Raw genomic sequence first — 22,379 nt, 5'->3', positions numbered from 1 at the left:
TTTATTGGTTTGTATATTTTTTTTACTCAACAGGCAACTAGCTCCACAATGTTTTTAAAAAATGGCTGAAATTACAATCCATCATAATCAAATACAGTACCAAATAACCGCATAGCACCAAACACAGACACAGTATAGATTTAATGTTCATGAGCATAAAACTGCATATTACTTTCAATAATTAATTTCAACATTTAACAGTGGCAAAAAGGTTTAAAAAACAAAGAAAAATACACTTTTGCATTATTAAATGTAATGAAAACTCATTTTAATTTATATAAAAACATTATATATGATATCATATACCAAAGATTACATTAACACAAAGATAGAAATATAGCCCTTCTGCACGATCTCTGGAGAATCTCCAGTTGTGTGCATGTCTGAAAGCAGTGCCATGCTTCACTCCATAGAGTGTATAAATATTAGATTTTTGCTGCAGTGTTTCTGTTTCTTACATTACATTAGTAGATAATTATTTTTGTAGATTCCCTCTATCTTACATTTCAACTGTATGACAGAGCTGGGTACCTACAAAAAGGTGCAAGCTGACTTAGGACTACAGCCGTCACCAAATGGAGACAGATGAAACAACACTGCAAAGAGATCCAAGAGATCTCCCTGTGGACCTGCCTTCTGAGATCCAAACACTTCAGTCCCTCATTGTCAGAGAAAGAAACTCCTCCCGGGTCTTGGCGTCTGTTTGGAACGTTCCCAGCATGACACTTGTCACAGTCTTAGCGTTCATCTTCTGCACGCCTCTCATCACCATGCACATGTGACTGAAATGAGAAGAGACGGTCAAACGTCGAGTCCAAAACGTGATTTACACCGATTATAGCTTTCCACACACTATATATATAACACAAGAACAGCCTTACAGTATATGACATTTTACCCTGTTGAGGAATATCACATTATTTGTATGTAAATGCACTTTTTACAAATGTGGAGGATGTTTTTCCAAATTGTTAGGTTAGTACAAATCCACTTGTGTCACTGCACCTGTTTTAAACTACATGTAAACCTATAGCAAAGGTGTAAGATAAGACTCACGCAGCTTCAATCACCACTGCCACACCAGCTGGCTCCAGTGCGTCGTTTATGGCCGATGCGATCTGTTTGTTTAGTCGCTCTTGAACTGTGGTGAAAAAAATAACCCAGTTTATGCAAAAGAATATTTAAAAACAGAAAAAAACAAGAGAGATTCTGATAATATTTACCTTGAAGCCTCCTACTGAAGATCTCAACGATTCTGGAGAAGTAGAAACCAAAGTACATGGTTTTAATTTGTGTGTGTGTGAGACAGAGATACTGCATGTGTGTACCTATCTTTGAGGAGGGATTAGGCTTGGTTTAAGGATTTGAGTGAGAAGTGGTTATGTTAAGAGTTAGGGTCTGGGAATGCACTTTGTCTGTAAGTGTCCTCACTACAAGACAGTGAATGTGAGTGTGTTGACCTTTTCTGGCATTCAGTGTCCTTCGTGCAGTAGTCATGTGGAGACCAAAACCTGAGACATCTCTTAGGAAGGATGTTTGAAGAACTGCAACTCCCGATTATTTTAATAATCGATTCATCTGTTGACTATTTTTTCGATGAATATAGTATTTTTTTGGTCCATAAAATGCCATAAATTGTTGAAAAATGTTGATCGGTGTTTCCCAAAGCTGGAAATGATGATGTTCTCAAATGTCTTGGTTTAAAAAATATTTTATAATTTTAATGATTTCTTTGTCAAATGGAGTAAAGGCACCAGGAATTCACATTCACATAAATGCAAAATAGTGGATGTAATGTAATAATTGTTGCAATTATATGAGGTTTAGGACTAAGATTTGAATTAAGGTTAGGGTTAGCCATGACTTATGGGTTAAGGTTATGGATGAAATCAAATAAGAACGTGTGTGTGCACGCGTGCGTGCGTGTAAGTGTGCATCACTTACCGCGCGAGCTTGCTGAGACCCACCACTCTCTTGTTGGGCAGGTAAGCTATATGAACCTGACGCAGTGAAACAAAGCAAACCATAAGAACCCGATGCAGAACAAAGGCTAATTTCCAGGTCTATGAACAGGTCTGTGTTTACATTACCTTCCCAAAGAAGGGCACGAGGTGATGCTCACAGAGAGAGAACACATCGATGTCTTTGACAACCACCATCTCGTGGTGGTTTTCATCAAAGATCGCGTCGTTCAAGATAGCTGTGTACATTTAAAAAAGAGAGAGGTGTTTCCTTTTCTTATTTACAAAGTGTAAGCGCGAATATGAGTGCACCCGATCATCCTCTGCGTACTTACATTGCGTCGTCTCCTGGTAGCCTTTGGTGAAGAACTGCATGGCTTTGGCTGCGCGTAGAGGTGTGCGTAAAAGCCCCTCGCGCTCCGTGTTCTCTCCAAGCTCGCGCAGCACGGTGCGGTACGCCTTCTCTATGCATGACAACTTGGTGGAAACGTCAGCTTCCTTCGGTGCTTTCTCCTCCTTGCACAAACTACCGTGTTTGCACTCCATGCACTTGCTCTTTTTAGTGACCACGTCCGCGTTTCCGTTCATCTCTGTGTTGTGGTGAAACTCCATTCTGATGCTTTCGATGAAAGACGCTGTGTGGAACACAAACACACCCGCTTACAGTCACAGAGTACAGTATCTGGGAGGGCGATCCCACTGTTTTTAAAGCCCGACGAGAACCCAGCGGGGCATACGTGCAGCTTCTGACAACCAGGCACGAGTTTCCAGCAAACAATGATGGAGCCACAAGACTTTCCCCAACTTTCGTTGGGGGAGGCACATAAATCAGAATTATGCGTGGTATGACACTGTGTAGATGTACAGTGCATGTGATGCTTACCTAAAGTCAGGAGTATGGGTCTAACATAAGCCCATAATAGGTTGGGGATGTGTTGGATATGCATCCATTCATCCATGTGTACATTACTGCACATTTTCTGTGATGCTGTGTATTTTACTTGTTTTAGTTTTTGGGAATATTTGAGTTTGCACCATGTGCTGAGCCAAGTCTAGGACACCTCACTGTGACGTATTTCTCATTCCTGATTAATATCTTGCCCATTCTTGACTTTTGGATGACTTTCCTTGAAGGTTTAATTTGTATATTGTACTAATCTTGGATGTCGACTTATTTGAACCGTACATTTTTCCAACGAGGCATCTGATCAGCATGCAAATCAATATCAAATTATCTCGCAGCTGAGGCTCATCCTGTGACATTATGTGTACTGTAGATGATCAAAGGTCTCATGATTTGAGCTAAGATCACTGTGGTGGAACTGATCACAAGACTGATCATATGAAAACTATTGAGGAATGTTGCACAAAGCTAATGCTTTTGTAGTATCGGAGCAAATCTAATGTCGGTCAGCATCATCGGAAAAAGCACAAATCCATTTCTATGTAATCTCAGTCGTCTTGTGCGTCTAATTCAGCACGAGATCTTATTAGAAGCTCTCCATGTTCCAGCTGCTATTTTACTGAGAACTCTTACAAGATGGAGGCAACATTTGCTGACTTGTCATTAACTACCCTTCACCGTCCCCTTCCTGTCACGCATCAGCCAAAATAATTTGGAAAAAATACACATTGATCGCTCACAAAATACTGCAAATCAAGTCTGCTAGCTAGATATTCAAGACAGATCAAGAGGTCATGAGGGCGACAGCGTGAACAGTCAGACCAAAACTGTTATTGGGAGCTTTTCACAACACTCAAAGTTATTAATAATTAATAATAATTAATTATTAATAAAAATACAAACAAAAAGTATAATAATAATCTGAAAGGGCCCTCGTGTCCCCCTCGCAATCCCCTCAAATATGACTGCAAAGTCACATAACTATATTATAATAATAATAATAATAATAATAACGTGTTCAGGGTCGGGCTCTTGTGTCACGCATGAAGTTTCGAGGCCATCGGTCAATGTATGGCGAAGTTATAGGGCACTTCCTGTTTGGTGTGCGAATGGTCGAAATCCGCCAAACCTCCAATGATTGCCCGTGGCCACGCCCCTTTTTAATGTCGTACGATAAACGTGCTCAGACGAGTTCCTTCTATTATGAAGCGTGCAAATCGTCAAAAGATGAACGGCAAATTTAAAATGGCCGACTTCCTGTTGAGTTGAGACCGTGGTCCCAATTTACTTTTTTGTTAGTTTTGGGCTGTAACACGTTCCCACCGTGGTTCGGTGCGATTCGGTGCAACTTAATCGTGGCTTGGTCCATCCACGTTTCACTTTAGAGGGCGCTATCGAGCCCTGTTGCATCGCAAGGGTCCGGGCACTACGCCGATGTCGCATTTTTGGCCAGACGTGACCTCTGTGGAAAGTTTCTATGCATGTTAACCCCCTCAGAAATGACATGGAACAATAATAATAGTAATCTGAAGGATAACAATGGGTTCCTCGCACAAATTCGTACCAGGAGCAGTTTCGGCCCCTAGCGTTCATGCTCAGGCCCTAACAAGCAGCAAACAAGTAAACAGTATTGACAAAAAGGTAAAAAAGTAAAGTAAAGTTTAAATATGGGCAGAGAGTCAGAATCATCGATTGTGGGATTTTGTTCCAAAGGCGACAGGATTCGTGTGATGTGGCTACAATACTGTTGACATAGGTAGATAAAAATGTATTTTCATCTCAAGTTTCAACTGCTCTCCTGTGGATTCTTCTGTGCCTAATAAAGAAGAATCATTCACACCCATCTTACTGAAACCTGATGTGACATTTCCTTTGGTGTGGAGAAGCCAGCAGAACAGAGACGTAATGTTGTCCATGTGATATCAATTGTAGCACCACTTCAGATACAATCTTTGTCATACTGGTGCTTCATGGATTAACTAGATTCTCCACAGTTTACATGGTTTGAGTCGTGTATGAGTGTGTGTTCTTTTTGTTACAAGGAATTTTTTTGTTCCCCTTTTTAGAAAAACTTAGGCCTCTAATTCTCATTTTATTGAAAGACGTGTATCATCTTGCTTCACTGATTAACTCTACTATTATTCTGATTTTAACTTTTAATTCTAAGTGTAATCTGTGCCTCTGCTTTATTATTTGTACATATAATTACATACAAGATAAAACAAGCAATGAATTTGAAAATAAGTGACGTGGCCTTTTCTGAGCTCTGAGATGTGTTCATGTCACCCTGTAAATCTTTCTGTGGTGACTGTGATCACCTCCTTTCACAGCTGTAGAGCTTCATGGTACTTAAGCTCTTTGCCTGGTGCCAGATTTCACAATCATGTCGTCATTTTTATTTCTTAACTCCCTTACATTGATTAATGTCCTCTTTATTTGCTCTTTATGTGCTGCCCCACTCTTGTGTTTCTACCATGGCCCGTATATAAAAAATTAACATAGTCTTTCCTCTTGAAGCCTGAAACTGCCCAAACTCCACTTGGAAGTCTGTCTACAGTATATAAACATGAGCCTGCTTCTCGCTTGATTTGTAAACATTTTGCAGAGACAGAAATTGTCTCAATTGCTGGTCGTCTACTTCAATAGCATGTGATGTCAGTTTTGTAAATTCTGTCTCAAGGCTTTGAATTGAACAATTTGGGAATCAGGGCCTTTCTGCATGGAGTTTGCATGTTCTCTCCTTGTGTTTGCGTGGGTTTTCTCCGGGTTCTCCGGCTTCCTCCCACAGTCCAAAAAGGGGTTAAGAGGTTAATTGGACACTCTGAATTGCCTGTAGGTTTAATGCTTCTGTATGTTGGCCCTTATCAGCTGGGATTATCTCCGACAGCCCCTGCAACCCTCATGTGCAGAGGCGCAGTTTATGAACAGGCAAGGCAGGCAACTGCTTGGGGCCCCGAGCTGATAGGGGGGCCCCCGACACTCAGAGCCTGAGGGCTGTTTTTACTGAAATGTGCAGTGAGCAGCCACCTCCCAGTCCCCCTTAAACAACAATGGGCGATTTGCAATGACATCTCAGTAGGAAACCTCCCTAAAGGGCCCCACCTCACGTTAACCTGTGTGAAGTTATCGTTCTGCAAGTTGTAAAATGAAGAGGATTATTTACAGTGTAATGCATCTTTTTTTAACTTAATTTATATATGTTTTTCAGTTATTTACAGTATTTTATTGTTCTATATATTTATATTGTTTTAGAATGTGGGTTCTTTACAATGTAATGTATTTTTTATTTTATTTGACAATTTATATAGTTTTTTAAAGCTATTTACAGTATTTTATTGTTCTTTACATTTATATTTTCACATACGTTTTAATTACAAGGTTTTTCCATGTTATTTCATTCATTTCGGGAAAAAATAATATTTTGAACTCATACATTTTTCGTTGGTGTCGGATTATTTATAACATAATGGTGATGAACACTGGTTGGAAGGGCCCCCTGGGAATTTTTGCTTAAGGCCCCTACAGACTCTAGAATCGCCTCTGCTCATGTGGAGGATAAAAGTGGCAGACAGTGAATTATAATTAATATGAAGAATAAAACTCATGACCGAGCTAATCACACAGGTGGAAAATGGAAGACCTAAAAAATCATCTTAATGTTGAGTTGTGTTTGAAATCAGACAGATTGAGTTCATTCTGCTCTTGGAGCAGTCCATGCTGTTGCCACAAGATGGCAACCCTGCCTTTGTCTCTAAATGAGCAACTTCCAGACAATTCATTGAGATTGAGAGAACATAAAGATTCAAATGTGTTTTTGTTTGGATCATTTGGGGTTTTTATTCCACTCTGTGAGATATTTCAACAAATATTGTAAGACAACACACTCTTGAATAATATCATTCCATTCATGGCATTAGTTCTGTGACATTAAGTGAGTTGAGGTTACAATAAAGGAGGTACCCACACATTACAGAAATCATTTTATTTACATAGCCAGGAAAAATGGACACACATTATCAGCAGTCCTAAAATAATCCTGGAACAGGTCAGATTAAAGAATATGAGATAAGAAGAATTAAAAAAGCCAACAAAAAGTGTCACCAAATCAGTTTATTAACTCAATCTGCAAAACAGAACAGTGAAGCTTTTACTTGAGTAGTGTATCATTTGAACATTATTTCAGCATAAGTTATTCCAGGTCATCTTTTTAGGAAACAAAACATCGACGACTTAACATTCTACCAAACCACCATCATCCCACTGATCTGCATCCAGACCTATTTGAGTGGCAGTCCATGCCCAACCACTGTCTCCCAGCTCTTATGATTTGTATTAGCCAATGCAATTGTCAGATTAAATCAAAATGTTACTGTAGACTTTGCCAACACATTCTTTTCAAATGACCCTGCAAATGAAACAGCACCTCCTGCTCCTTTAATCATCTGCATATGGTGCACAAGACGTCACACAGCAAACATTACAAATAGTTAGTGGTGGAGGATGGGACACTTCTTGTAATTCCAACAGTTTTTTCATTATTATTTATAACATGACGGTTGTGATTGTCATCTGAAGTTTTTCTTTCCGATCCAAGTTAGTAACACTCAGTTGACTCTTGCATAATGATGCAGCATTTTCATGGTAAGAGGTCTAAAACCATGTGAATAACACCTGGCTGTATCCTTTCCTCTCCTTCTCTGAGCACAGATTATATCTTGAAGATGTAAATGCCTATGTTTTCAGAGTGCTGGTGATTAACCCTGAACCCCGCCTCAGCTCCGGCCAGCTACTACAGTACGACACTCACACCATTTCCACTTCCCATTATGCCTCGTGTCATGTGCACATGAGTGATGTGCCTCCAGGAGATTACCTCATGTGTGGGGGCGAATGACTATGAATGGCCCTTTCAGAGTTTTTAATTGTGCTAATATTTACTTTGGTACATATATTCACTGGTGAGGGCTATTTCACGCCACATCTAATTGTATAGCACTTGAGGTTTGAGAGGGTGGATTTAATAAGTGTTTGACACTTTATCTCCCAATTCCAGGAAAGCTTGTATGTACAGTCATCCTGTGTAATGTAAGTGGCCCAGTACAAAAAAAACAATGTGGTGATTTAACTGAATACAAAATATGGTTGGAAAAATGCATCAAGAAAGAACAAAATTGTAATTAAAATTTTAAACTAAATAGCGTGTGGACACTGGACCAAGAGATGAGCCATCACAAATAGACAATTCATAATACAGACACGTTATCAGCACTTTTGGCCATTTAAAGGGACACTGTGTAGTATTTATGGGTTTATATGACCCAAAATCCACTCTTTTATACATATTATGTGCTCCTGCATTGTCTAGTCGCTGTATAATATTCTTTGTTTCATTTTCGTAGTGTTTCAAAAAGTCATGTAAAATAACATGGTCGCGGGCCGCTACTGCATTGCCACGACGCCATGTTTCTACGGGAGCCTGTATAGACAAACGCGAGAGAAGAAATCAAGCGTCTCTTTACATGTAGCGGAAGTCCCGCCTCCTCTCCTTCGTCTGCTACGGCCGTGGTAGCTCGCCCTCTCCCTCGCCTCACTAACCTCATCTGCTGACAGGGAGAAAGACGACGAGGACGACATTTGACCGGCTGAGGATACCGTAGCGCTCAGGGAAGGGAGAGGGTGAGCAGAGGAGCAGTTTTATCAGCCTCTCCTCTAGATGGCACTATAAACTACTTACTTCACCTATAACAAAATGCTCAGTTTATAAAATCTACACCTAAAGATGTGTAGATTTCAACAATCTTTAGATGTCAACAACATCTTTTGAGTGAATCTCTTTGCCACAGATGCACAAACAACAGATCCATACCATACCATTTTTGGCACCCATCTGCTAGAGTACCCAAAGCAGTGGTCTGGCACCTAAAGGATGGAGCTATACTGATTTAGGAGAATAAAGTCATACATTTAGGTGACCTAAAGACTCCAAATGAGTGCAGAAACATAGTACTAGACTGCCTAGTCAGGACACACCTATGTTTATTCAATTAATTAAGCTTCATGGCTTCCAGGTCATGTGACCTAAAGACGAGTGCAGTGTTTGTCCAAACTGAGACAACCACACAGTTTTTAAAGTCAAAGTAAGTTCCTGTTTATATCCACACTAAAATACTATACTATACTATACTATATACTATATTTTCTATACACATACATACTTTCAAAATAAAAGTACCTAAAACAGTAATTTTCAGAATAAAAGACACTGTGGATATAGCATAAAGATATGTGTATGTATGTATTATGTATATGTACTGTATGTATGTATATATCTATATATCTATATATATATATAGATATATACATATATACATATTATTAGTATATATTTTAATAATTAGGAGGAAATTTAGGAGGGGAAATTGGAGCCAGACCCACACCCCGGGTCAGTAGGTGGTGGTAATGCCACATAATGTTGTTGGCCAGCTGCTGTTAAAAAACCAAGAAGAAGAAGAAGGAGCATAAAGAAGAGACTGATTGGTGGCCTATAACACACCTGTGCATCTTCACGCAGGTGTTTTTGAATCAGCTCAGTTGATGACCGCAGATTGCTTCCTCTTCCTCTTCTTATTTATCATCCAACAGTCCTGTGCTGTTACTTTGAAGAGAAGCAATTTAAAATAAAACCTTTATTCTGTGGGTTGAATTCCAGGAGTTGGAGAGTGATGTGTACCCTCTTGTATTGATTTCATGCTTAGCAAAATCAGGGTTTAAGCACAGGATCTTTTGTGGCGAGGCTACAGAATCAGAAGGAATGTTTCTCTAAGCAACTGGGAGATTTACAGTTTTTCATGCAGCCAACCAAGACATTGAAGTTAGCATCATCCCAAATGGCTGGCAAAGTGAGGCACAAAGTGAGTGGATCGCTTGTAACTGTCAGTGTAGAACAGGAAATGCAGGTATATATTAGGGAGGGCATCCATCGGTGGACCCTGATTGGATGTGAGGACCTGTCACGCTTGACCAGGTGAGCTACCTGAGGTTTTTTATAATTTGTTTACTTGTATAACTTGTTACACTCTTGTGACTTATCAAATTCTGCCTTGTTTTGTAGAGATGATGGAGGCTGTGTGTCAGTTTGCTCTTAACCAGAAAACTAAAACCTACAGGTCCTGTAATATACAATAATAATAATAATTTTTGACTTTATATTCACCAGTTCTCCTAGTTTTAAGATCCTTTGAGATCATGATTGTATTATTACAATTAATGGTAGAAAAAATGTGCCCCTCGAACTGAATTAATTTCACATAGATTAATACATCACTTGTGAAAGGTTGTCAGTGTTGTTTTTGATAGATGGCACTGTGCAAATGTCGTAGGCCACCATTAACTTCTTGTCTTAGCAATTATTTTTCAACCACTTTTTTGAAAAATCCAGAAAATAGTGGAAATAACGTGCTCAAAAGTGTGTTGTTAAAAAGTCTTTAGAGCAACCCCAATGAATTATTCGTTTTTAATACTATGCCAGGTTTGTTCAAGACATGCTTGTGCATGTTTTATGAGTTAAACCCTCTTTGAAAGCACACAGTACTGTATGCACTGTATAGTGTGACCAGGTTTAGAGTTTGGGCTCTAATTGAGAAACTCCTTGACGATATACTCTCTCAGAGACAAGAGAGGATTTCTTAAAAAGGAATGCTAACTTCACCATTACTTCAGGTGAAATTATTCTGCCTCCTTGCAACATTGCAATATATTCTGGAGGAGCTCCCAGTGTAAGTAAATAAATAGAAATGTATGTCCCAGTTTTGAGGTGCAAACATGGCATGGGACTTGACATGGTTTTACAAATCAGAATATTTATGTGTTTTCTGCATGACTCACTTTTCAGGTGAGTCATGCAAAGATTTATCAATGAGGCCCCTGGTAATTAAAGGTGCATTATGTAATACATCTAAAGCAACTGGCCATAAAATCCTCCTAATATGTCACAGAGACTCAGGAATAATTCATATAACATACTGAACTCACCACCAACAACAGTACAGCCAAAATATTTGCTAAAAAATAATATTTTTGCAGTTTTGGCATGTGGCGCCACCTACCGCCGTCTACCAGTCATTGCAGTCAGTAGAGTCTCAGCTGCCGAGCGACCACGGGGTTGCCAGTTACGTCAGAAAACGAAACCTAAAATACCTCAGTATTTTGAATTTGAATGTAGTAACCGTTTTTGGCCACATTCTCACATATGGCACCTTTAACAGCCGTCCTGAAAGTCTTGTAAACACAAAGCCAGTCAATAAAGACGCATCTGCTGTTTAAGTTGTGCATGCGTGTGTGTGTGCGGGAGTGACAAAGCTCAACTCACAAATATGTTTTATTTATGATAAGGTCAGTGTTAATATTGCTGTGTGGCTACAATAAAATTGACATTTATAGCACTGATTAATGTAAAAATACATGGTCAGGAATGTGACCATATGCATGTAACCACCTATGAATGTGACTGGATCTGAGGATACATTCTGTACAGCCACATTAGGTGCATTCAGACTCATATTTCTGCTGTCCGTGAAAGATCGGGTCACACAGATTACAACACTTGTTATTATCAGTTACTTTTTGCCTTATTGATGCAAGTTAAATTAATACAAACCATTTGGGCTTTTCTAGTTCGCAGACCAGATGCTTACTTTAGGTAACTCACTATGCATGGAAACAGAAGGGATATTTAATTATGTCTTGAAAACCCAAATGAAATCAAAATGAAGCTACTTGTGATTGTGTAAGGCCCTATGGTAACACACCGAGCCAAAGCTCAGCTGGCCCTCTAACCTGGATGACATCAGCGAGTCAGAGATGCGGCCTGCTTTGGGACTCCTTCAGGCAGCATCACTGCACATACCCACGTTTCCATGTAGCTGCCAGCGGACTGTCTGTCAGTTCATTGGAGATACAGAACGCCCATCATGTGGAGCCAGCACCGGGCCATTCCCCATCCGCACGTTCCGTCGGAAGTCGGCGCCCTTTACTCCTCATCCATTGGACTACTCCGCTGTCAGTCGGGCTAAGTCACGCTGAACAGAGTCCGCCTCCCCGGCTCTCTGTCTGCTGAGAACGCCGTCATACTGGCTGCTAGAGGCAGCAGCGACCACGGCTGAAGCGAAGACCCCCACCATGACGAACGGGCTATCTTGGTGGTTTAGGATTGATTGAACTTTAATACATATAGTATATAAGTAATATTTGACGTACAGATGCTGTCATATTCGGGATGATGCCTCCAGTTCCCCGCATACGTTTCGTGCTTTCATCCGACACCGTGGTCCGCAGAGGGGATATGTGCCTGACTTCTCTTAATAGCCATTTTTTGCAGACAAAGAGAGCTGTTGAGTAGGGCTTTCAGAAGGCACACGGGTAAGATATGAATTCTGGAAACAAACCATGGCTTGTTTAACATTTCACATGTGTCTACGTAGCATTTTTAAAGCAACAAATCACCACTTGGTTTGATTTTTATAATTTATGTGTCGATTTTTCACAAGCTAACACGCAACACCACTAGCTGACTGGCTAGCCAAAGCTAACTACAGTACCAGAAACCCCTATTCTCGTGAATGCTAACCGTTAGCATTTTTGACAGCTCGCAAGCCCGAACCGCAATTTAGTCGTGTGTTGGTTACTGGGAATAAAGCAGTTTTAGTATTTTCTACACATCGGTGAAGACACTCTCTTAAAATGGTCCGTAGGAGCATGACAAACGTTGTCTTCTTGGCTTAAGATACATTTAGCGGTGCGTTGGGTCTGGCTGTGGATGGTTAACATATTAGCATGTAAGCTAAGTTGGCTGGGTCCAGGGAAAAGTGGGGCCTCCAGAAAGGTAACGGCCTTTCATTCGTTTCTGTAAACCAGCTATATGCTCGGTTATTGTGTATTTGTTGACATTGCTGTAAATGTGCCTGGTAGTGTTAATAAACCACACGGTCCACTTGTATCTGATTTGTATGCTATTCAAATGAAGGCTGGTTTTTATTACTGTAAGAATAGGTTATGGTACTTGTCATAAACAGTGTTTGTTTTAGGACTGTGCCTTTTACACATAATTGGACTTGATGGTCTTCTATTCTATCGTATTCTAAGCTAAATGTACAGTGTGTAGGATTTAGCAACATCTGTTGAAATTGCAGGTTGCAGCTGAATACTTCTCACTTTATCATTCCCTCCTAAGCATAGGAAAGAATGTGGTAGCCTTAAGTTGCATTTCAATTTAAAAGATATTTAGTTTTATTTTTTGTCTGTTAAAAACATGGTTGTATAACATGGCATTCTCTTTAGGTGGCGAAGGTTCACTTCTGATGTGTTTGAAACAGTAATCCATACATTCCAGTGATTGTGCACTCTCAAGAAAAAAATAAATCACTGCAGTTATTTATATTGACTTTTGTGTAAAGGGAATAGTTCACTTCACTTGTGTAAATGATTTACATTAAATTAATAGCTCAGGGTTTTTTAAAGTGTGTTTGTATGAGGATTATCATGCAATCGGAGTGCACCACTGGTTCTGTTCTCTCTGGGATTTATCAAATTGACAAGAAGAGTGTCACTTTCAACTTCTGCTAAATTACAAGACAGCCTGTTAACTTCCGGTCAGTTGTTTTACCAGTTGTTTATTGGCAGTTGTTGTAGTTAACCCTGAGGGATTCAATATGGCCTAAAATGAAAAGGCGTTTAAATTTCAGCATTGTTGGGGCACAACAGCAGAGCACTGTTGCATCCCTGTGCGCACAGCCTGCACTCAATTTTGTGATTTGTCACTAAATACTTTTCAAAACTTCTGCAGACGCCAACTGTAAAACATCTCTGCATCCTTGGCTTACAGCTCAACGGAAATTTGTGGGCTGGCCTGTTGAAAACCTTAACCTGATTATGATCATGCATATGATCAATGGCTTTGATAGAGAAATGGCTGCCAGCAGTTACAGAAGAAAATGCGGATTTAAACCAGTTCACGCAAAGCTCACCCAATGAAATTCACACCTCCTTAAGTAGATATATTTAGATTATGTTTGTCAATTTTTCTAGACATAGGACTGCAGGAAATTCAGTGGGACAACTGACGAGAGCTCTATGGGTTGCTACCTCCATTTGCAACTGCAAAATGTGGCTTTGGTGGCTGAAATCCTTTGTTCAAATTAAACGTATTAGTGACACAATCTTGCCTGTCCCTGCAAGCTAAAAATGCTGATATTCTCGGTGCACTTTGGTGTGGAAGAGTGAGGGGTATGCAGACTTCTAGCTGTAAAAAGCTGTTTGACAGTGAGATAATGCACAAGACCTATTTTTAATATACTGGAGGTGTATATTTTATTAGGTGAGCCTTTTAAGAGGATACATCAGTTTTTCCTTCTGTCTGTGCCTGCTGTCAGCCATGTTATCAGTGAGAGCAAATGTCCAGGTCCCATGCTGGTTCACAGACACAACAGGGTGCCTGCTGAAGTCAGTGTTGATAATGTGTCAATATTTCATACAACCGCACTTCAAAAACCTGAATTATCCCTTTCAAGAGATAATGAATGATCTGCCTCTGTTTTGTGGAGGTCAAAAGTGGATAGCTTGCTATATCATCATATAAGGGATATTTAGATTGTAATGACAGCAAGAGTCAATGTGTCTTATCAGTATTTTGCAGAGCCTGTATGGCTCTATGGCTCCCACATATCTTTAAGAATGCAAGATGCTACAGATATTTTATTAACTCTGGTCGGATCTGAGCAGAGAAAAAGCGCCCTCCCTTAATCTTGTCTTTTCTCCAGCCTTCTCTTAGATCAGTGTGATCCCAGGAGAATGGGTGTGTGAGGCTGCCAGAGAGCAGAAGCAGCCTAGTTCTGTTTCAGGGTGACTTAAAATGGTTGTAAACTGGATTGCACGGTTGATATGTCCATGACTATCAGTGGCAATTGTTCCTGAGAATTATATAGGAGTGCTATGTTTAACGCATACATTTCAATTTCTTGGTTGTAAAGTTGTCACTACAGTGTTCTTAGTTCTTTATAAAGTGCTTTACTGCAAAATGTTGTCTAGGTTGCAAGTCGCTCACAAGCTTTACCATCTTTGCATTAAATAAATGCACAAGCCAGATAAGCTAACCAACATTCTGGCAGGTTCACAGTATTTTCTTGATTCAACTCCCAAGATTCTGTCATTCTATCTTTGCTTATCTGAATAAGCTTCTAAACCCAACCCAATACATTATTGTTGAATTGTGATGAGAGGTATTCTGCTAAATTATTTACATGTTTTAATCATCATTTAAACAAAGTTTTGGAGTTTGTGGTCGTTTTAGCCAAAATATCTTGGCCACTTATATATTATGATCCATTAGCAAGCTGAGGGATGAAACATGCCAACCTGGATGGAAAATCCAGCCTCTCAAGATGAAACTGATATAATGCTGATCTTGCTATACCAGTTCATAAGGGGGAAGAAGCAGGGTGTGAACGTGTGGTTTTAGTACGGAGACATGGGTCTTTATTCTGTTGGTACAGTTACAGATTTAAGATAAATGCTAACAAATGTAAGCTGTGATTGGCACTTGGCAAGACTTTGTGATCCAACTAAATATTTGTCAAAACCTTTGATTGTCTGTCTGTTCAATGTAGTAGTATGATATTGAGCCAACATTTTTGCATGTATTGCACCATATCTTGGCAATATTATATCGATGTACAGAAAGTTGGTTCTGTCTCTATGCAATTCTGATGTGTAGTGGATTGCATCATCATAAATTGAATAAATCATCAGTTGTAGTTGGCTTCAGTGGGTAGCTTCGGACTGAATTATTACAATATTCAACATGATTTTGCTAGGATTTTGAATGTTCGATCACTGCTGAGAACAAGGATTGCAAAAAAATATTGGATTTTTTTTTTGTTCTTTCTTCCTGTCAGGTATGTCAAATATTTGGCCCAGAGGACAGTAAAACATTTCCACCATTGCATCAACAGTAAATGTCTTTATGTGTAACCACAGTCCAAATTACAAAATATTCAGTGTACTACAATATAACACCAAGAAGTGCAGCAAATTGTCTTATTAGACAATCTGGACATCTGGTCAGTTTTTTGTCACTTTAAAGTCCATCAAAATGATTAGCAGTTAACTTTTTTTATTGGCTTGTTAATTAATCAGTTGTTGCGCATCAAGGTTAAAAAAGTAAATCAAGTTGTACTTGGCTTTCTCAATGGTAGAAAAACTTGAGTTTCAAGGTGATGATGCTTCCTATAATGCAAAGAATCACTGTTGATGCCTTTACTCATGGCTAACTGCCAGTGGTTTTCCATTCAGCACAATATAATTAGCACAATAGCAGATGTATTTCTTACCTCTATGACGTGTTGCAGATTTGAGCTCATCTAACACAGTGTATTGTGCTATCCTCATATTTTCAATATGTTGTAACATGGGAAATAACAGATTTATTGAATATATCTTGAATAACTTTGAACAATTTTGAAAAACAGAAGTAAGCTTGGTGTTAGGAAATCACAACACTAAAATGATTATTGTTTCTTTTTAATATATATATATATATTTATACAGTTATATAAACGGGTGTGTGCCAAGAATGTTAACTGTGTACTTTTTAATAAGGTCTCAATGAGAAAAACATGATTTTTTAATGTTATGATCCTTTTTATAATTAAATAATATGACCATTGATAATCTTAAGGTCCTTGGCAAGCTTATCCATAATGATCTACAAGTATGAGTACAGTGCATTAATTAGCAACAGTAATGCTAACACTCAAATATGAACAGAACTTTTTTAATTAAGCCATAGTTAATTTAAAAGCAAATGTGAGTAAATTACCAGGGTAACACATGTAGTACATGTACTTTTGATGTTAGTTATCAGCAAGGGCTATTTTGTTAAAAAAAAAAAAATAAGTTAATGGTTAGGTTTAGTTACCTGGGCATGTGTGGAAGTCAGTCATGTAATATTCCATCTTTAGCCAGTGGCTTTAGGAGTGGAAGTGCAAAATAGAGACAGTGATGACAGAATTGTAACCTTGCCTTACCGGAACCTAGCGGTCTATTATATGAGAATCCAGCCTGGGTCAGATGCACTGTGTTTGTGTGCATGTATTTTATTACCATGGTCACAGTTTGTCTGTTTACCCTGATTACCCCTGTGGGCATTCTGTAAGTAAATCACCATCAGTTAGCCAATAGCCATTATATAGGCAGGTAGGTTTAACATACCTTAGTCAAATGTCCACAGCCTATTGGAAGGCATAGACATGAGTATGAACATTTTAAACATAATTTCAACATTTTTGGGCCCAACCCGATGCCTGGATCATGTATCCACCATGAAGTGGCTGGTTTTTGTGTATTTTTGTTTTTACACTATGGCTTAAGATAAGAGGAACGCGTCTAAAAGATCAGACATTATCTAAGGCCATATCCACACAAAAACTAAATGAAACGCAAATAATCTGTTTCTTTATAATTTTTGAACAAATCAATAAAGACTTAATCCACACAAAGCCCCCAAAACGACTCGCAAACGGACCAAACAACAGCGTTACTTGTTCCTATTTAGCAACTTACAGACCCCAGGTGACTTTTTGTCAAAAAGGCAATGAACTACAAATCTAGAGGCTTTCTGGCATATTTTTTTTGAGATGAAGTTCACCAATTCTATCGCACAAGTGAGCTTCGTCTAGCTCTACTTCAGACTTGGTCTGACTGTAGACACAGAGAGGGAGAGAGAGAAGCACTGTGTGACTGCACATATGACAGACGAGATCAAGCTTCGGATGAGCAGTGCAGCTGATGATCAGTTTCACTGTCAATGTTAAAACACTTATTCTTTTTTACACTCCTTTGTCTAAACTCGATATGTTCTTGCAATATAAAGTGTCTTTACAGGCTGCTGTTGAGTTAGTTTCACTAAAGCCCAATTTATACTTCTGCGTAAAGTGCTCTGCGTAGGTTACGCAAAGTCCTCTGCGTCGATGCAGAGCCTGTCGAAGAGCCTCTGCGTCGTCTCCGACTGCACAAAATATTTTTTAAGTGTCCGTCACTCCGTCAAGGGACAACGGAGACGGCAAGAGCTACGATTGGTCCTCTGGACAGGCTGAGCGAAGCTGCTCTGTGCCGGCACCGAGCGTCCACAGACGTGGAGCTGATCCCCGCCGATTACGCTGCTGCCAAACTATAAATACGTCATATCTTAACACACACAACACATATTTAGACTCTAAATGGCCAATTTGTCACCTCAAATTATCTTAAAACTGCGTTCCGTCACACAGAAAAGTGAGAAACGGCAACTCTTTCAACAACAGTCTTTCTCTCTCGGACACCATTGCTCACTGTAGCCAGAAGCACAACAACCTTGCGCAGCGACCCCTACTGATCGGGCGGGAAATTGCAGCGCGTGTCCGTCAACACGACGCAGAAGTATAAAGGCTCGAGGCGTCTCCGTGGTGACGCAGTCGGATAACGCATTACGCAGTTGGAGAAGTATAATGTGGCTCAACCGTAGTTAAGGCCACATTAAACAATCTCCAAAAGTGTATAGACGACGCTTATGATGACGACATTAACATCAAAGATGGGGGCAGTGAATGTCAGCGCAAGACAGAGGTGGCGCTATGACATCATCGTTTTCCCAAAGTAGCGTATTCGTTGTCTACATGATAAGGACATGAATGTTTGAGATTTTTCCTAATCTCCTACCTGTTTCCAAACACCAACATGATAAAAAAAAAACCTATTCACCTACGCTCATTTCTGTGTGAACAGGCCCCACATAGCTAAGTCATATTCAGTGATATAACTTGGCTTTGAGAATAAATTATCTTTTCATTGCTGCTAATCATGATCGATGACTGTCAAGTAGAGAGATGATGTTGTCTGTTGTGAGTATAAAGCCTGTTGTATGTGGGATATCTATGCCCATGTCTGGAGAGCCTTAGATGGCCTTAGAACTGCCCTCAGCAAATCATCTTAATCAGTCATGTGCTGAAGACCAGTCTGGTTTCCTGTGCAACAACACAAGCCTGGTCTGTTGCAGATGACTGTGCAAATCCGTAATGTCTTTATCAATATTAGGAGGCAAAGTCTACGTGAGGGTTAGCATGAAGCAGTTTTTAACTCATGAGCATATTGGGTTAGCTCATCAAATTAGAAAAGAAGTGGGAGGAAGTGAAGCAGAAAAATCGCAGATGGACTAACATCCTTTGCTGTGGGGTTAGTCAATAATAATACATGTGATATAATATAATGTATCAGTTAATGTATACTTTGGTTTTAATTAGCATGCATTATGGCTGGATTTAAAAATCCATCCATTCATAGTTAAAATTTAGTCAAGCAGCAAATGACCAGTAAGTGAGGAATGAAGAACTAAAAACCCTTTGCTTGGTTTCGAATAAGTTTTCAGGTCATTTGCTGCACCAAAATGCATACCCCAATAAATTCCAGAGTAATTGTCAGAAACGAGGTAAATGGTGCATTATGTAATGCTTTGTGTTCGACTGACCACCTACCTGTGGCAACGTTGCTTGCTGTGAAATACAAACACATTTTGGTGGTACTACTTCCAGATCCCTGTCAAATTCTAGCAGAGTGATAAATCAGTGGCATACATGAGTGTGTATCTGCATGTACCCTGTCTGCTGCTGTTACAGAGAAAGATTTTGGTCAGGTCTAGACTGGCTCTGTAATACAGTACATACCAGCAGATCAGCTGTGAGCAGATCCTGGGTTCATTTATAGCTGTGGCCTTGTGTTCCTGCATGTCTGCCTGGCAACTTCTAAGTCTGCTGCTTCAACTGCTCAAGCTTTCCCACCTCAGACACTTTGGCCCCGTTATACTCACACCATGTCTAATTACTAGATACACAGTAGCCTGGAGAATTCAAATGTAGGACCATTTTATATAGCGTGTACCTTCGTGTTAACTGTTGGTGCCATTGTAAGATTTTTCCAGCCATGACTTTTTGTCTCTTGTGCTCTCCAGGTCCCAGGGACTCCTTTTGATGAAGAAAGTGGGCAACATGTGGAGCAACCTGAAGAGCAAATGCCAGACACTGTTTCATAACAACAGCTCAGGACTCAGTGAAAGCAGGGTTGAGGCAGATGCTGTCCACTGTGTGGTGGATCTTGGCCAAGGAGGCAGCTCAGGTGATGCACATGCATCAGAAGCCTCCACCCCCTCAAGGAGCTTTTTGCCAGTGCCAATGGTAACAGCAGGACGTCGCCATCACAACTGCGTGTCAGACATCCCTCAGATAGTAGAGATCAGTATTGATAAGGACACTGAGGATGTACAAGGAGGGTCAGGGGGTGTACCCCTGGCCCGTAGGGACTCCTATTCCCGTCATGCTCCATGGGGGGGCAAGAAAAAACACTCATGTTCCACCAAAACCCAGAGCTCTCTGGAGGGAGATAGGCGATCTGGACGTTTACGGGGGAGTGGAAACCGTAGGGACAGGCGTTATGGAGTCGGCTCCTTCCAGGAGATGAACGACTCAGTATCTGGAGGACGCAGTCTCAATGCACGTTCTTTGCGCCAGCGGCTGAGTGATACAGTAGGACTGTGCTTACCCCTGCCTACTCGTAGACGCTCCCGTTCAGCTAAGAACCCTGTTACCTCCAAACGTAAAATTCACCTCACAGAGCTCATGCTGGAGACCTGCCCCTTCCCACCAGGCTCAGACCTTGCTCACAAGTGGCACTTGATCAAGCAACATACAGCACCCGTCAGCCCGCATTCCTCCACTGCCCTACTCGATGCCTTTGACCCAGCCCAGACATCTCCTGAGGACGAAGAGGAACGTCTGCGTGAGCGCCGCAGACTTAGCATCGAGGAAGGTGTGGACCCACCACCTAATGCACAGATCCACACCTTGGAGGCCTCAGTGCCAGGTTCCTCTCTCTACAAACTGGGACCAAAGATGGCTCCTGGCATTGGAGAGGCCTCTGGGGATGGTCGGGCCTCCGGATCTGGCAGCTCTGCGAGTGCTGGATCATCAGGGGCCTGTGGCCAGGTGCTAGGGGTGTCGGCCTCTGCCCAGGACTGTGATTCTGAGGAGGATTCGACCACCCTCTGTCTGCAGGCCAGAAGGCCCAAGCAGAGGCACGCTTCAGGGGACGGTCACCTCAGCCGGCAGCAACCTGGGCCCTGGAAGGTTCATACTCAAATAGACTACATCCACTGTCTAGTGCCGGACCTAATGCAGATCACGGCACTGCCCTGTTACTGGGGCGTGATGGACCGCTACGAAGCAGAGGCTCTTCTGGATGGACGGCCAGAAGGCACCTTCTTGCTGCGTGATTCAGCTCAGGAGGACTACCTCTTCTCCGTTAGCTTCCGTCGTTACAACCGCTCATTGCACGCCCGCATAGAGCAATGGAACCACAACTTCAGCTTCGATGCTCATGACCCTTGTGTATTCCACTCTTCCACCGTCACAGGACTGCTGGAGCACTACAAGGATCCCAGCGCCTGCATGTTTTTTGAACCCCTGCTTACAGCACCTCTCCATCGAACCTTCCCCTTTGGTCTGCAGCACTTGGCACGAGCTGCCATCTGCCGCTGGACCACATATGATGGTATAGGCTCTTTGCCGCTGCCTCCTGCGTTGCAGGACTTCCTCAAAGAGTATCACTATAAACAGAAAGTACGAGTACGTTGGCTGGAGAGGGAACCTCCACTCAAGGTCAAGTAGGGCAGGCTTCTCCATTGCCTGTATACACACTGCAGGAGGATCACAGTACATGAACTTGAAATTCCTCATTAGTTAATTAGAGGCTTTACTGACATGGCTCTATTTTTCTGGTGAGGGATGGAGTTTAAATGTAACAAGCTATACAAGATTCATTTTAATCTTTGTTTTAGTTAGTACTTACATCACAGAAAATACATATAATTATATTCAGTATAATGCTGTCTGGCAAACACACATGTTTTTGTGTTGAACAGGTTGTTTTGATAGGAAGGAAAGGCACAACTATCAATGCTTTGTGTCTTTTCCCTCCTGCTTGTGCTAAATGTCTGCCTGATCCCACATCACCCTGTAGACCTGCCTGCATGCCTCCCATGTTCATCCCAAATTGCTATATAGGCCCACATAGGTATGTTGTACAGTTCACTTTGTGCTTTCTTATTTTTTTTTAATTCCTTTAGCTTGTCAAAGCACTTAGTGGAACATCTTTCCAACTGGGCTTTAAGGTGTGGGGTTTGAGAGGGCATCTGGAGGTGCTTGTGGTTTACTACAGTCAGAGCTGGTCCCATGGATCAAGCTATACAAGGCACATTCTTTGCCATTTCTTTGCACGTGTGATTATCAACTAAGCCAGAGACGGGGACTGATTTTTAGGGGGTCCATACAGTCAGGACAGCACATCAGGGAAATTAAGTGATTTTCCAAGGATAAAAGTTAAGTCCTTAGAAACACTGGTTCCTTATTAAGCAGTAATGGATAATAAGAAGGTTAAGA

General features: G+C 40.8%; 2 protein-coding genes across 2 annotated transcripts; one reads left to right on the top strand and one right to left on the bottom strand.

Annotated features, from left to right (window-relative positions):
* Nucleotides 1–652: 652 nt before the first annotated feature.
* LOC310934332 (GTP cyclohydrolase 1-like) lies at nt 653–12,044 on the bottom strand (the record flags this gene model as incomplete). The annotated part of the gene is made up of 7 exons (XM_083898027.1): nt 653–782; nt 1,057–1,141; nt 1,224–1,255; nt 1,945–2,000; nt 2,091–2,200; nt 2,297–2,596; nt 11,942–12,044. The coding sequence occupies 7 exons, from the start codon at nt 12,042–12,044 to the stop codon at nt 653–655; spliced, it is 816 nt and encodes a 271-aa protein (XP_083754153.1).
* Nucleotides 12,045–12,197: 153 nt separating this feature from the next.
* socs5b (suppressor of cytokine signaling 5b) lies at nt 12,198–21,608 on the top strand (the record flags this gene model as incomplete). The annotated part of the gene is made up of 2 exons (XM_083897534.1): nt 12,198–12,282; nt 19,898–21,608. The coding sequence occupies exon 2, from the start codon at nt 19,917–19,919 to the stop codon at nt 21,606–21,608; it is 1,692 nt and encodes a 563-aa protein (XP_083753660.1). The 5' UTR covers nt 12,198–12,282; nt 19,898–19,916.
* Nucleotides 21,609–22,379: the final 771 nt, after the last annotated feature.

Source organism: Microchirus variegatus, assembly GCF_963457635.1.
Source record: "Microchirus variegatus genome assembly, chromosome: 11".
NCBI lineage: Eukaryota > Metazoa > Chordata > Actinopteri > Pleuronectiformes > Soleidae > Microchirus > Microchirus variegatus.
The sequence above is the reverse complement of the archived record's forward strand: the minus strand, read 5'-3'. Positions and strand labels throughout refer to the sequence as shown.